The 16,738-nt window shown below is 40.1% G+C and overlaps 1 protein-coding gene across 3 annotated transcripts in view; it reads left to right on the top strand.

Annotated features, from left to right (window-relative positions):
- The window catches only part of RFTN1 (raftlin, lipid raft linker 1), a 96,464-nt gene extending 80,902 nt beyond the window's left edge, over positions 1 to 15,562 (top strand). For all 3 annotated transcript variants that reach the window (XM_052798722.1, XM_052798738.1, XM_052798732.1), the window contains exons 8-10: positions 8,131 to 8,234; positions 9,655 to 9,736; positions 13,122 to 15,562. In XM_052798722.1, the coding sequence (XP_052654682.1) occupies positions 8,131 to 8,234; positions 9,655 to 9,736; positions 13,122 to 13,559 (624 nt within the window). In that variant the 3' untranslated portion in view covers positions 13,560 to 15,562. The remainder of the gene's footprint in view (positions 1 to 8,130; positions 8,235 to 9,654; positions 9,737 to 13,121) is intronic.
- Positions 15,563 to 16,738: the final 1,176 nt, after the last annotated feature.

Raw genomic sequence — 16,738 nt, forward strand, 5'->3', positions numbered from 1 at the left:
AAGGAGGTTGAGGCGTTGGGGAACTCTTAAGCCATGGGTCTTACCCATTTAGAAGAAGAGCAGAGCTGACCACATCTGTTTTCTTCTCCTGACAGTTAAATAACTGCCTGGATATTTCATGTCTCATGCTTTCTGAGACATAATAGGCATAGGTAGGTAAAGTCATCAAGTGAATGAAAGAAAGACTGGAAGCCGGAGGATCTGTAGGCACTTGCCCAGTGTTGTACCCAGAAGACTAAGTTGCCTCTTCATTAAACCCTGTTTGAATTCAGCTTTATTTACCATAAGTGTGGAATAATGCAGTGGCAGAGGAAGGGACTGTAAAATGGGGGATGTAGAGGGAAGGAGATGGAATTCAGTAGTGACAGATGATGTCCGAAAGTCAGTAAAGGCTTTGTTTCTGTTATGAGTACTTCAAAGTGAAATTATCACAGAGATAATTATGGAGCAGTGGAATGACTCAATAATGTAGACTTTCTTATTTTTTTTGTATAGGTTCAGCTCTGATCTAGATTAACATTTTCCATTTGTTGTTTTCATTTGTACCAAGGCTGTGGAAGAAGCCCTGATGGGCAGCATGACATAAATGAGTATAATGGATCCTTATTTTAAATTTGTATCAGATTCGATTATCTGGGTGAGCTATGAGTTCAGATGTGGTCTTAACTGAATGTAAATTTATTGTGCTGTATCCTAATTAAGAAGAAGAAACAAACAAAGGAATCCCAGCCACAACAAAAGAAAGCTGTTTTAAAAAGGAAGACATGTAGCATGTATCAATGCCCTTAGTAATGAAAAAAGAACCTTTCTAAATGAAATGGTAAAGTTTTGCTGTTTAACCATAAAGGCAAAAGAGAGGGTTTGGCATACCGCTTAGCAGAGAAAGTGCTGCCTTTTTAATTGCTAAGGCTAATAGAGAAAACAAGTTGAACAGCGTGATGCACTCTGTGTGTGTGTAAAATGTCAGTTTATAGAGGATGTAAAGCTTGCAGCTGTCACAGTATGTGGTCCCAGCCAAGCAGCAGACAGGATGTAATAGCTCTGAGTAATTTAACTCTTTCTTCTCAAAGTAGAGCTGTGGCATTCTCTGCAAATGACCACAGGACTTCTAATGACAAAATGCTGGTCTCATCCTTATCACTTTAACTCTGAAAATGTCAGCACATATTATTTCCACCACAGCCTCTGAGATCTAGCCCTAAAACTTGTTTGATGGTTTTAATTCTGCTTGTGTAGGCAAATGTGGGTAGACAGTTCTGATTAATCACAGCCTGCATGATTTCCCTCTCCCCAACTCTAATCTGTCACCTTCTCTTCCCCATTACCCAAAACAAAATAGCTAATACTGTCTTTAAAATTTATTTTAGATATCTGCATTGTTCTGCTTCTGAAGCCTTGTTCATTTTGAAAATATTGTTCTTAATTTACAGGTATTTTCTCATTAAAAATCTTCAGCTGGTGATTCATCACTTTATATTTTTTGCTATACCATATCTTTGGTGTACTGACATGAATTAAAATCTCAAATACATCATGGCGTTGCCATTTCCCTGGCAGAATCAAATGGGGTCACTGTCTGCTGTAGACATGGTAAACCTTTTAAACTGCGACATACCAAAAGATTAAAAAAATTATCTCTGCTGAGCCTAGGTTGCAAGTTGCCTTAATGTAAGCCTTGAAACAAATTCTCTGGAAATGAGGATTTGATTTGTCTGTAAATCTGATTTAGGTCCTATGTCAGTTAAGCTATGTTCTGCTGTCTCTGGCCATGGGAGAAATGCATGACCAGGTCAGCAAAGGAGCTGATGGTGATGACCATGAAAAGCAGTTGTGTGCGTGACCCTCTTTACCACCCAGAGGACATATATGTTGTTTGGGCATAATATTTCAGCATTTGCCCTTTGTTGCTTTTTAAGAAAAGCTGAACAAAAACCTTCAGGAGCCTGTTATCTTCAAAAGGTTTTATAATTCTTGTTTCATTTTTTTATGTGAGATATGAAAGCAGCATATATACGTATATATTTGTCTACTGAACTCAGTAGACATATGCTCAATACAGGATTAAAATCCACAGGCTAATCTTTCTTTGGTTTTGTTGATAAATTTAGTAATGAAATCTAGCAATACAAACTTGGAACTTCCCTGATACATTCTTGTGGCGCTGGCAGTATTGAACATCTTAACATGGCAAACAGTTCTTCCACATGAGTAAAGGGCACTTGAAGTAAACAGGCAGAAAAGCACAGGATTTAAAACAGTATGAATAAAAAAAAAAACGCTTCCTATCTGTCACAGGTTTGTGACAAGATCAGTGATAAGAATTAGTTCTCTGCTCACCTGTCAAATCTTTCAGGAAAACGTGAGCATGCCAGATCTGAACTTTCCACTTAAGAACAAGCTGAGAAAAAGTATTTCAGTCCTCTTATATTGTCTAAGAAAACACACAGGGCACAAGTCACGTTTCTTTTCCCCAGCAGGTCACCTTTAGCCAGGCAGTAGGGCCCTGGCTAATGCACCTCTTTGACCCTATGCTCCTGTCTGGCAGGTTTGGGAGGGGCCTCATCATTTTGAGGAGCACGAGAAGCAGGTGTTGGGACCCCATAAATCGCATACACAGCCTGCATGTAAGTGAAGGGCAGTGCCAACATTTGCTTTCCTGCCATCTGAACCGGTGGTAGTAGAGGGTCTGTGCTTCAGCTGTGTTTCTCGCGTGGAAATAGATACTAGTTCCGTAATGGTGGAGTGGTGCACAAAGCCTTTTTGCAAAAGCCAAATTTTGTTTGAGAATAAATTATAACCAAAGGAACTTATGTTGGGGAAGCTGCATGGAGATGATTAAGCTGTGTGTGCTAAGGCACCCTGGAGTATACAATTTCTCAGGTAGTGTTTTTCTATGTTGGGTTTTTTCCCAAAACCAGTTGATGGACAAACAGTAAAATCAGTGCTCACCTTAAGGTACAGCACACATGTCTTGCAGGAATTGCAAAACTAAAAATGCCAGAGTTATTTAAGAAAACGTACTTGGATGGATTGCTAGATCACATTTATTTCTTGTGCTCAGTGGCCAATTACATGGAGTTGCCCAATCATGTGTACATTGCCTGTGCAATGGTAAGTTTAACACATTTCATAAGGTGCTTCTGTGCTTCCTTTGCGGATAACCCTCTGTGTCAACACGTTCACCTTGTGGACCTTTTGCTACCTATCCTGTGCTTCTATAAATGCAAAATTGTGTTGCTATGCAAATGTGCTTCTGTGTTACAGGTGCAGGCAATATCAGGAGCACTCAAACATTTTTGTTAGCTTATACACATGCTAGAAAGCAGGATTTGCATCTGCAGAAGTCACTGAGAGAAGTGGGCTTTGCAGGCACTGGAGTGTTTTTTGGTTGGTTTTCGTTTCACCCTAGACATGGAGACAGATGTGAATGCTACTCAGCAGCCTATGTGTGTATTGAAATTGTGACTGGATACATCTGAATCGCAGAAAAAACTGTCTTAGCAGGATGCTACCCCATATAGTGTTAGAGCCTTATAGTCTCAAAAATATTTCACAGTGCATGAATTCACATATATTAAGTAATCATAAATAACTCTAAATTACATATGCCCAGAATAGTGAGCAAAAAGCCTGTCTCTGGATTTAGTTATTACTTTTTTTTCTATTAACTTTCTGCTGAAGTCCCACTTCGGCAGCTAGTCTGTGCTGGTCAGGGACCCATCTGCTGCCAAAAGCCACTGGTGGTTTCTAAGAGCACAGGAGCTGTCGCACACCCCTCTGCTATACAGCTAACGGATGTGTAGCAAGTGTCTGCTAGCAAGGTGCTGTGGTGTATTGCACATGGAAATTTAGGAGCAGCTCAATACTAGAAGAGCATAGTCCAACTTTTATTGCTGCAACACTTGTGAAAGTTCCCTTTTGCTTCCAATAAATGTTTTTAATGGATCGATAATGTTATATTGTTAGCAGAAATTACCTTTTGGAAGAAGTCTGAAAAGGAAAAAGGCAAATAATTCACAAATTTATAGCTTGGATTTAGTCTCCTTGTTGGCTGTGTTACTGCAAACATAAAACACTTGCTGCACACTTTTATCGGGTCATTCTTGCACAGCCCATATATTCAATTTATCTCGTTTTATTTTCCTTCTTTTCCACTAAGGTGCGAGTTCTGCCATCACCACTTCCTCCCTTCAGTGCCCTAGGAGAGAAAGCTCTGGCTTTGGCAGTGGTGGGGACTGGTAACCATCCCTGGCTGGGGGTGCACGTTGCTTTCCTCGTGGGCTCTCCCCTCTATTTTTTGTAAGGAGCTGGGTTTGAATGCACTGCCAGTTTTCCCCAACAAACAGTAGGTTACACTTTCAAAGCGACTCGTGTTTTTTACTTCCCATCCTCTTCGCCATCTGTCTGTAGATCTTAGTATGCAGTCTGTTAAGATTTGCCGATAAAGCTTTTATTAAGATTTATTTAATGGGATTTTCAATCTTCCACTCTTTAATCCATGTTGGAAAAAAATATTAAATAGTCACAATCTATAGCTGCCTTGTGACTAAATCACATTCACTTAACCCAGGAAAGAATGATTTCTAAAGAACTTCTTTCTGTCTCACAGGAGCTTAATAGTTGTCTTGTTTATTATCTTGCTGTGGTTAAAATTGCCGCAGTAGGGGGGCAAAAGAAAAATTGTTAATGCAGTTGTTTGTGTGGCTTGCCCTAGATATTATCATTATCATTTTTTAATCATTTTTTTTCTTCTAATGAGCAGAAGCAACTGTGAAAGGAGAAAATGCTGAAAACAAACAGTACAACTATAAATAAAATGAATTCTTTTCATGTGATGCAAGTCAAGGGAAAAAACCTAGCTTAATATGCTCTGGCTTCTTGACACTCAAGGTGTGATCAGAGATTACTTATCATCCACAGGAGAGTGGGAAGCAAGTTAATTAAAATTTTCCACCCTTTCACTGAATGAAATGTCTTCCAGTTTGAGACACATTATTTGAACACTTCTTTTTCAGAAGAGCTCTGGCACACACTTTCTACTTCTGCTGGTGTTCAAATCCAATATTTGCTAGCTAGAAAGAGCATTGCAATTTCATCTTATGTATGTTTGAAATTTAATTTCCATTGTCTCAAATAATAGTAGATAAAATAATTTAATTATTGTATTAAATATAAAATGAATACAAGATGACTCTTTTCCTCTGCACCCGTACCCCAGTGTATTCTTTGTTTAGAAGCATTTTTGCTTTGGAAAGCATTTAATATGACACCAATTAAAGGCCCGTATAACCATGACTCCTGCTGGCACACAAATTCCAGTCGTGGGATAGGATTACAACTGATGATTCAGGAGGGGGGAGGGAGAAATAATTTCTTGTGGTCTTAAAGAAAGCTTCAATTATCTGTATTTGCAAGTAAGGAGCTTGAAGCCCATATGAATTACACCTGTTTATTCAGGAGTGACTCCTTTCTCTTGTCTATCATCTTCAAACGCAGCCAATTATTAGTAGTAGTTTATTCCCCCACGGACCTGGGGAAGAGGTGCGGTGTCTGACTCCAGCAAGGCATCCTGCAGAGTTGGAGAGAGCTTCTTAAAGAGCATGTGGAGCTCAGAGGAAGTGTGCACCTCTGTATAATGTATATGCTTCCTTCCTCCAAACAGCCTAACATGCAGATTGTGGTGTCAGGTACCAGCACATATGAAAAATAAGAGGTTACCTTTTTGTAATAGTTGTACAGCAGTCTTTCAACAGAGTTTTTTACATTTCCAGATTTAAAAAAAAAAAAATTATTTAAACCTAACTGACTTTAAATTAATCTTAAATTTATTTTCCGGTAACTTTACACTTTTACATGTGCTTACCTGCTCTTTTCCTTTCTGCACTATTGGTATTGTGAAATACAACATCATCTGCTGCAGATGTTGCTTAATCCTGACAAGTCAGACAGGTCCAAAGCCGGCCTTGTTTTGCCACTCAGAGCCTGCAGGGACAGTGGGCTGTGGCAGGATTGACGGCGCATCCCTGAAGCAATTTGGCTTCTGCAGCAGCCAAATGAGCTCTGCATGGTATTGATGTCCTTCCTCATTGCCATAATCTCCCTCTGATTTTTGACGTTTGCTGCACATCCTGATGCAAGGAGAAGGTTCTCCTTGCTAATCGCCAACCTTAGGCAATGAATTCAAAATAGAAATCCTCCTTGAAATGTAAGATGTTGCTTGGGGCACAAACAAGGTCTGCTGTGCCAGTCTTTCCTGACCTGCTAGTCTTCCACCCTCTAAATGAGTGAGCTCCTTCTGTTTTTTCTTCTACAAATGCTGTTTGATGGAGGGAATGTTTTGGTCATCCTTTTATGTGTTCTTCCAGGCACCTCATTGCGGGCTTGCCATGGTGGATGCTCTGACCTTATTCTTAATGCTTATGTTGCATATTTTTGTCTTTAGTTTTGGAAGGCTTTGTTGACCAATCTCATAAATCTCAATGTGTTATTAATGTGTTTTCTTGAGACATTAGCTCTTAAAGGCATCTAGATACCTCATAATTTTTGCATTACCTTTGATTTTAAAAACTGGAAAGAGGGTGGAAATACCCATCTTAGAGGGAAATGGGAGTCTGAGGAGACTCTGAATCTACCACGATCACAGATGTAGGGTAAGTCCTGATCCCTTCAGAGGACATGAGTCAAAGGCCATGTGGTATTGCTTCCCTCTTGCAGGGCAACTCATTCCTCTCCTGGAGTTAGCAATTCTGGTCCGTACATGGTGATGTTGTAAAGTAGCAGTATCTCTGTAAGTCCCTGAAAGCCTCTGTACAGAAATCAGAAGTAACATTAGTAGAGTGTTCTCTTGCATGCACCTTCTGGAGTAGAGTTTTTAAACATTCTCCTTTTTAAGCAGGAGTGATACAGCTTCTTCAGCTATTTGCATTTGTGGTCATGATCAGGTTTTTAATAGGTATAGTCAGGCAGTCATTGAGTTATGAAGATATCAAGTGACCTAAATTACATTCTTTAGAAGAAAGGAATAGCTGAGATTGGAATTCACTAAAATACCTTGAAATAACTACAGCAGGATTTGGATTAGTTCTGATCAAATGACTATTTTATTACGGTGGAATAAATGGATTTTTTTGAGCTGCAAAACTATTGTGCCTTACCCAGTGTTGAGAATTGGCAGTTAAAACTCCTTGCGTGCACATGAAATCAGTGTAAGTGCCTGAGCTTTTTGGCAAATTTAATTGTTATTCCAATTGAATGTAGTTATATTTGTAGAGACTAGTAGTTACCATTTGCCTGCTTTGTGTTTATTAAAATTAAAAACTAGTAAATATGCTTTAGCATCTATTTGTTAAATTACTGGAAGTCTTGGCAATTAGACACCTCACTGGAGCAATCTTTGTTGAAATCACCAGTGGTTCTTTCTGTGTGAATTACAGGGTCTACCATTTGGTAGAAAGAGAATTAGCAAGGCTCTGCTGGGTAGATCTGCAGCTGGAGCCAGACTTCTGCACTGAAAGGCAATGCTTTTGGTCTCGCCCACAGATTTCCTGATTCAAAATAACAAGGAAGCAATGCGTATTTGGGGGTGATAAAAGGAATAGATCTGTACTTATATTCTATTTATGTCGTTGTTGGCTATATTGCTCTTGATCCATCATGGCAGAGTAACCTGACTGATTTCAGTACAAATCTTCAGGATTTACTCAAGCCTAGACAAGTGCAGAATCCAGGCAAAGCAATGTTGTCATTTTTCAACTACTTGAATATATCTTTTTGCTTGGGAGGAGATAATTGGTAAAATACAATTAATTTGTCCTGTTCAGATCTGGAATCATCTAAAGCTACATGGATGACTCAGGCAGTGTAAAAACAAGATCACATATGTCTACCATTTTAAACACTCATTTAACAGTTTGTGATGTACAGGATGATAGGTCCTGTGTCTCATATTTTCTAACATTTTCCTTCCTGCCTAGCTGAACATACAAAATGACCTGCTTCGGTACAAAAACCCATTCTCCCTCCCAGAGCACCCACACATGTATTTTTTCTTGTTGTTTTGGGGTTTTTTTTTTGTCAGACTGAATGTCACACTCCAGTTGATAATGCTAACTGTTGATTGTTCTTTCCTAGGGAGTTGAAGTGCAGACGGATTACGTTCCGCTGCTGAATTCCCTTGCCGTGTACGGCTGGCAGCTGACATGCGTGCTTCCTACTCCGATTGTAAAGACAAATAGGTAGGTAGGAGGTGGGTGCTGCCTTTTGGCCAGGGAAGTTGCTGTACGAGCACTGCAGTCCATACAAGCAATTCTCCTTGCAGTTAGCGTGGTTTTCCTTGCATGCGCGCAGTAGCTGCCCTTGCAAGCCCTGCTGCAGCTGTTCTCTGGGTTTTCTGAGCATCACAAGCCACATGGGGCAGGAAGCATGTGTCTGGTGGGAAAAATACTGCAAGGTGGCAGTGCGGTTTCTGCATGAATTTTCTGGGTATTGTCTCTGCCTATCTGTAAACTCCTTGACTGTAAAAGTCCCACTCTGGATTTCCTAGTAGCAACTCTTAGAGCAGAGACAAAACCTGTGATAACGTTTGGAGTGACATGTTGCCTGCCTGAAGAAAAGCATCGATTCTTAATCGATGTCTGTCTAATGCTGCTGATACACACAGTCTAGCTGAGAAGAACCATGTGAGATTGGTGTATCATTACTCTAGTAGCCTTGTTTGCATGTATAATCATTCTGCGGTCTACTTTGCTATTATTAATAGTCTGAGTTTTTAACTATAAATGCAAGTCACTTAAAAATACTCTTCATAACTGTGGTGAAAAACAATCATCCCACTTGTTAATCATGAAGATGGCACTTTCTGAATTTTCACTGGTGAGGAATATATTTATATATATACACCAATATAATCAGTCGTGATTTTTTATCTTAAAAGAGTGAAAATACACCCAGTTCTTTATGAGATCCAGATGAAGACTACTCCTACACATAAAAACCTAAAAAGTAAAGGCCATCTGTGCTGGGAGAAAAACGATATTTAAGTTTTTCATGTATAAATATAGGAATGAATAGAAAATCACAATTATGATTTGTAAGCCCTGTCTCTTAAAGGTATACATGGTTTTCTTTCTCTTCTAGCTTTCTGTATCCCATTTATAACTTCAGTAACACCAGTCACGTTGACAGTGCAGGAGGGCACCCACCCAATGTAACCACTGGTGGCATTTGCTTGTGCCTCCTACTGTGCTACAGACCTGTGCGGAGCACCCAGCCCCATTCCAGATGGGTGCCCCAGGAGGGAGGGAAGGAGGGAGAGAGCACTCCGGTGTTGCTGAGATGGTGCTACACACAGGCATCATGGGGCTCGGGTTTCTTGCTTTTTGCTCCAAACAATTTATTCTGTGTTTACACACTAATGCTAAAACATTCAGCAAAAGTATGTCACAGGCTGACAGGCTCTATCAGGCTGAACAGTTGCGCTTTTTTCCCCCAAAATACCAGGCTGCTCAAAGACACAGGGGACAGGCAATGTTTAGGTCATTCTTCAGTTTGTTGTTTTGACCTGCAGAAGTAAGTGACTGAGATGGATTTTCACTTTGAATGATGCTGGATGTGAATTTAATTCATTCTCAGGAGTGTGCATTTGTTTCTTTTCAGGGAGGGGAATTTATCTACAAAGCAAATTGTATTTCTTCAGAGACCTTCTTTGCCCCAGAAAGCAAAGAAGAAAGAATCTAAGGTAAATAACCTTGAGTTCCTGGGGTTTTTTGTTTTTTGTTGGAGGTATTTTAATATTGTAATTGATTTCCCATAGAAGTAAAAATGGCCTGTTCAGTGTTTCTGTGCTACTGTAGCAAGACACAAGGAACTGAACTATTCAAATGAGAGAAACAAAAAATGCTTAAATGATGTGAAAGCTCTTATATTTCATTCTCTGTTGAACTCAGGGCAGCAGAAGAGATGTAGATTTCTCTTTACAGCTGGGCCATAAACCTCCATACGTGACCTAGAATTCTCTGCTCACGTTCACTGCCTGCAAGGTGGAACCAGTACAATTTTCTCTCACCTACTGCATGTCTTTTCTATTTAAATTGGTCTCTTTCTTGCTACGTGTATTGATGGAGCCTAGCATGGCACAGGCCTGATCCTGGCTAGTGTTTCTATTGTGTGACTGTTAATGAATTCTGCTAGAATTTAACAAAGAAAGCCCCCCAAATCCAGCTAAATTGTCCAAGAACGTAGCTGACAGCTAATGATGCATGTATGTGGATACATGTATGTATTGCCATTTCCATTTTTTAAACGTGTAGCTGTGGGAACCCCTGCCCAAACCTGTCATGCCATACAGCTGAGAGGGAAATAAAAGGACTGGTTTAAACTGGAAACTGGGGAAGTGCTGACCTTCCTATAGTACTTGAATTTGCCTTGCCCTTGCAGTATGCAGAGGGATCAGAAAAGCCAGGTGAAGTAGGGAAAGGATCTCTGAAACCACATGATGAGAAAGTTGCGGATTAATACAGGCTTGTTTTTATTCTAGCTCTGTGCACTTATGTGAGTGCTGGCTAGCCAAATGTCACCTGAAGGAGTGGTGCGCTTGAGGGCCTGCAGAAACTGAGCTGGAGTAGGAGATCGGAAATGCTAAGCACAGCTGAGCACTAGGAGCATTTTACCCAACATTTTGGGTAACTACAGATAGTTTTCATCTATAAAGCCCTCACTGGTTTGGAGCCAGGTTCTGTGAAAGTCATCTTTTAGATACAGTGGAGATCAGGAGAATGTTTGAACTGACTGAAGTTAGGAAAGAACCGCTGGGAGCATGATTTAGGATTTACCCTCTCTCATTAGTGAAGCTGGAGCCCAGAGTGTTCTGTGAATGTGTTACAAAGCCCATCTTTCTTGTTTTTCCTTTTTGTTTTCAGGTGATTAAAGGGATCTTGGGATGAGGGTTGGAGTGCCTGTATTTGGTCATTCTTTTCCTACCACTTTGTGTGGTTTTAATGGAAAGGATGGGAACCTAGAAGCAATTGTGTGTCTTCAAATAGAGAAATTAGTATGATACTGATTTCTTCTATTATAATAACAAATGCATACCATCCAGATGACTCAAAACTTTGTTTAAATTTTTTCATTTGGGAATATAAAAACTTATTTAACAGTGTCTGGTTGACAAAACAAAGGATTTAGTTGTTGGCAGCATTAAATATACAGACATATTTGAGGGCAAATATCACTGCAGCACATTTTCATACCAAAGGTCAAGGAAAAATGGGGTACATTGATTATAGTTATATAAAGAAATGTAAGACTGGTTCAACGTCTGTAAGTTATTGTTGTGAGTCACATCAAAGATGCCAAACCTAGCATTTGATTGAGTTGCTGAATATTCTGCACATACAATGTCACAGGCTCTCAGCGTTTTGCTAACTTGTGATATGGCATGTCTAAAATATTTACAGATAAACTCTTGGAGGAGGGAAGTAGGCTGATAAGATGAAAAAAGGACATTGCAGTGTTGGAAACTGATCGATCCTACCTAGGCGCAGCAACCAACGGCTGTTCAGTTTAGCCAGAGGAACAGAAAAGGAAACATGCAAGGAGGAGTACAACTTATTTTTCTCTTCAGTAAGACAGAAGTACTCTTATTAGTGCAATATTCAGTCAGCGATGAGGTAATGGTGTTCATTCACTTTATACAAAAGTGCTGTATGCATTTTTGTGAAATACAATATAAATACCTGACTAAGTATACATACATTTGCACGTACACACAGAGCCTTCTACAGTTTGATCTTTATCACATTTAGGGCCCTGATCTTACCTTCTGTCAAAGAGAGCTGTGAGTTAAAGGGGAGCTGTGGGTGCCCAGCACTTCGGCAAATCAAAAAAAAAAAATTCAGGTGTCTCTGAATTTTAAACAGTTGAGCTCTAGAACTGAGATGTTATCTTTCCTCTTTCTCTAAACTGTAATGATGTTTAAGTGAAAGATAGCTTCCTCTAAGTAAACCCAAGAAGAATCTTGTGAAGGCCAGTTTCTTTTTTTTGTTTTCCTTTTCTTTTTACATTAAGTTCTGGCTAGCAGAAGGAAAGAGCATTACTCCATCTTTGTAATCTAATAAACTTAATAGGTTTTGAATGGCTTTTTGATTAAGGAATACATAGCTAGATCAAAAATTTATGAATATGAGTCCTTCTTTTGACCAACCTCAGCACAGACCTGGTTGCACTGGAGAGAATGGCTTATGGACCACAGCTGAATCCGCTGAATTGTCCCAGTGAGATTATTTGTGCCATCAAGCATTGCCTCCTAACCCATCCCTGAGTTTCTATCAGCATGGGCACTGCTGACAAAATGGTTGCGTACATTTACATGTACTTAGCAAACGTGTAGGATGGCTCAGCAGTGCCATGGAACATGGTCTGGCTTTCCTTGGGAAGGTCCATTTATTTTTTGACAAATGAAGCAGATACATTAGTGGCATATTTGTCAGCCTTTATATATGTTATACCTGTCGAGTCAGTATTTCAAGGTACTGCTAGTTCCTTTTTTTTTTTTTTTTTTTTAATAGTAGTTAAAACAGTTCTTCTGAAATGGTGGCTGTGGTAAGTCTTTTGGTGAGTGCTGCAAGAGGCAGCCTCATGCTTTCTCATCAAAAAACATTCATACAAATGGTTCAGACTATTTCACTGTTTGGGTATAGTCTTGGGTATAGTGTTAGTTCTGCTGCTAACCTGGTGAAAAACATTGGAATAATGCCATAGGATTGCTTCATCTGTCTGCACTTGTGCAGCTTTGCATGTTCTTGCTTCACACACAGTGCAGGTTGTCTGCCAGGTTGCTATAGGCCTCAACAGTGACACAGCATGCGGAGAGGAACCCACTAGACGTGAAACAGCAGAAGTACAATGCACCACAGTCTCCTCTCTGTCTAACAGATACGTACGTGTAGGCTCAAATGATCTTAAGTCTTCTGATTTAGTTATGCCATTTTTTTAATCTTAGGTCTTTTTGGTCAAACTAGTCTTTGAATTAAAACTAAATAATAAAAACATTTCTACTCAGGAAAGCAACTGTCCATGTGAGATTGTCTCTAATGGTCTTTAACATTTGGATCTCTTACTTGTAGTTTCACTGGAGGTTCTCCAAAGAAGACATGCACAACAAACATATGAAGAAATCCATGAAGACTAAATTAAGTACTAGGGAGAAGCAAATGGCAGAGGAGAAGCAGGAATTCGAAGTCACAGAGAACACAAGGAACTTAGAAGCACAGATCTCAACAGTAGCCAAGCCTGATCCAGAAGAGCAGCTGGATGATGTCATAGACTTGGGAGATGAGGTAGCAGGGACCAACGACAGAGGTACCCATCACGACGGGGCGTCAGAAGAAACATGTCCTGCCAGTTACAATACTGATGACAACGACATGCAGGTCTGCCTCAGCCAGAGTACGTCTGGCTGCTGTGTGGATCAGGTAACAGAGGGGGGAGACTGTGCTCCAGTATCGGACGACTGCAATGGCAGCAATGGGGCAGGGCTGGATATGGACTGCTCCTGTGAATAAGACCTACCTTTCAAGAATCCTGTGAGTTGCCTATACTTTGCCAAGACAAAAGAACAGATTTTGCTAATCATCATCGCTAACTCCATTGCTCAATTCAGCATTTCTTTGGCATTGTACTTACTTTGCTTCCTAGCACACTGGTATCTTGATATTTTAAGTAACTACAGGGCCCGGGCTTCTTAACCCACAGAAGTTAATTGCAGAATTCTGTCTACTTTACAGAGTGGGAAATGCCCTATGCTATCTCCTGGAGCTACACTTTAAATTTAAAAGTAGGGACAGAAAACACACTCAGGTTTTTCTGTGACCAACCTTAGCAAGCTAGGTTTATATCTAGGTCAGGGCAAACATTCCATGTGGTCAGATTTTACTCTATAATACTTTCTTATCCACCTAACTTTGCTGGAGAAGTTATTGTGCCATATGTTATTTTGTCATTACGCTTTAGTGTCACGAAAATGGTATTTGGGCTTAAACAGGCTGAAATTGGAAAGCTTAGGTAAGATGGCTGTTATCTGTATTTATCTCAAATTGCATACTTACTGATGATACTGTCTTCTGAATTTTATTAACTCTTGCAGATCTTTAAGCAATAAGCAAATTGTTTGCCTACTTTAGGCACACTGGGTAAACAAACCCCATGGTAAATTTCTGTGAGGCAGATGATTCCAATATCAAATGCAACTTCCTATTCACCTGTGTTTACGTTCTCTTTGCCAACAACAGTTTCTCAGTAGTTGTGGGGGGTTCAGAAGATAGAAAAACAGGGGAAAAAAAGGCAGGTAAAATGTACGTCTTTCAGTGGCTATCTTCACTAAAATTGGAATTAGATGTTACCTCCTGACCCTTGCAGGTGATTTTGCACCACTTCCTCACTGTTACAAAATATGTTGTGGGGAAGAAGTGAAATTGTACACAAATAGCAGGGGTTGGTGGCCAACAAATGTCACTAAATGACCTTACAAAATGCAGATACCTTAACAGAGGGGTTTTTTTTATACAAGTAACCATATTTTGGGACTGATACCTAATGGAGTTCTATAAAATTACCAACATTTTTATGTTTGGAGCTACATTAAAATATTTACAAGTGAATGTACATGTGTAATATAGTTTCTGTGCCAATGTTCTCCAAGTACTTCAGTGTTCTTAAAAATGTAGGAAGTAGTTGTTTCTCTCTTCTTAACCACCATCATCCCTATTTAGAAGTGGTCAGGTAATGTGGGAACAAGATGAGAAATACATTCTAAATTCCCCTGCTTTTTGTTTTTCTAAAGCAAGAGCTCTGTAAGTGATTTGCTGGTTTTTCCCTTGACTGATTTGTGCCTGATAATTTTCCTTAGTCTTTAAATCAAAATGCTGTACAAAGAACTATGGTCTGTATCGAATGTGCACCTAGAGTGGTTCAAAAGCATCTTCCATGCCTAAAAATTACACAGTTGGCAGAACATTGCAGAGAAGGGAAAAATCATACCACTTTGAATATTCATCTAATTGGGGCAACAGCACTCAAGTTTAAACCATTCGATTTCACACATACAAAGCACGGTGGTATTTTTTTCATTGATTAAAGAGTTTTTATTTTTAATTCAGTGGTTTAACCACAGGCATATAAGTAACTTCAGTTTCTGGTGGTATTTTTCAATTATTTCATTCTGTTTCTTGAAATTAGACTGAAGTTCCAATAGCGTCAAAATTAGGTTGTTTCAGTTGTTCTATTTAATTACAAGGTCTCTGCTCTGTACAGTTTTAAGTACCTGTTTGCAGATTTTATTAGCATAAGATCCTTCTGACGGTTTCTATTTCAAGGACTAGCTTTGTATTAATCTTGTTTAAAAATATACTGTATTTAATGAACATTTTACTAGTAGAAAGTGTTGCAGTAGAAAGAACTGTCCAGATGATACTTTGGAATAGAAAGTGTTTATTGGATTGCAATTTGACCTTGTTTACTGGATCCCAACTGCTTACAAAACTAAAGAAAAATAAAGGTCATGAGGAGATTTCTTATTTGTGGTACTTGCACAACTGCCAATAATTTGTCCCCAAAAGGAGGAACTCAGGGTCTCTTAAGTGGTGATGAAGGGAAGCACCTTACTACTGAATTAGCAGTAGTTACTAGTGCTAGAGAACTGGCTACTTGGTTTTACGTCACCAGTCTGACGGAGCATGTAGGGGTCTATGAGGAAGTTGCACGTGTTTAAGTGAAAGCTTGATTTAAAACTTTGTTCCAGTAAGTGCCTGAGTGGCTTAGGGTTGGGAAGATTTGAAGAGAACTTTCATGGGTTTTCAGTTTAAAAGGGACAAATGGTTTTGGGTTTGTAGTCACATAATCAGTTCCAACTTGTGACTTTGAATTACTCTGAGTTAGTTCAGCTGTCTGGAGTCGTGCGTGTGCTTTCACCGTGTCCCTGTCTCAAGTAAACCGAGAGAGCTTACATCACCTCGTAGGTGGATGTTACAGATGGCATGAGGGCTGGGGAAGGCAGGCTTGGGGCACAGCAGCAAGGCTCCGCAGCTGTTAACGTGTGTTTTATCTCAGCTGCCTTTTTGCCATTTGGGGCTTGAAAAAGCAAGACCACCAGAGAGGCCAAGGAAGTAAAAGCAAGCAGTCATCACCTTATTTGAAGCCTGAATGGAGATGAGAAAGGGCTAGGCCAGAGCTTAACTCCTGCATCTGAAAACCTGACCAATGCAGGGAAATATGCCAACAGTGGAGAGATCGTATGTGGGAGAAGCTGAAAGGGGAGGTTGGCTGCAGAGCTACAGCCTCCATCTTCAGCTCGGCAGGGGGGCAGGGAGGGGCAGGACTCCATACTGACTTCTCACCCAGAGAAGCCCCAGCTCCATAGCAGGGTTTGTCACCCCCAGCAGAAGGCGGAGAGAGAAGCCAGGCCCTTTCCTTTCCCACAGAGAGCCACCATCTTAAGCCCAACCTATTTTTTTCCCCCCAAACTAGGCAGACTCTCCCAGTAAGGATGCAAACTGATCTTACCATGCCTCTCTTGTAAGGGAAGGAGACACCAGTGAGTATTGCCGGCATGCCTAGGGAAGGAGTTGACGGGTTGCACTGCCACGTGTTACCGATGCTGGCTGGGCACAGTGAAGCACGACAGCACACGCAAGTGGCACTTTGGTGTATTTTAACATGAACACCTCCTTGATAGACCAACAAAACT

Source organism: Harpia harpyja, chromosome 1 (assembly GCF_026419915.1).
Source record: "Harpia harpyja isolate bHarHar1 chromosome 1, bHarHar1 primary haplotype, whole genome shotgun sequence".
Lineage (NCBI taxonomy): Eukaryota > Metazoa > Chordata > Aves > Accipitriformes > Accipitridae > Harpia > Harpia harpyja.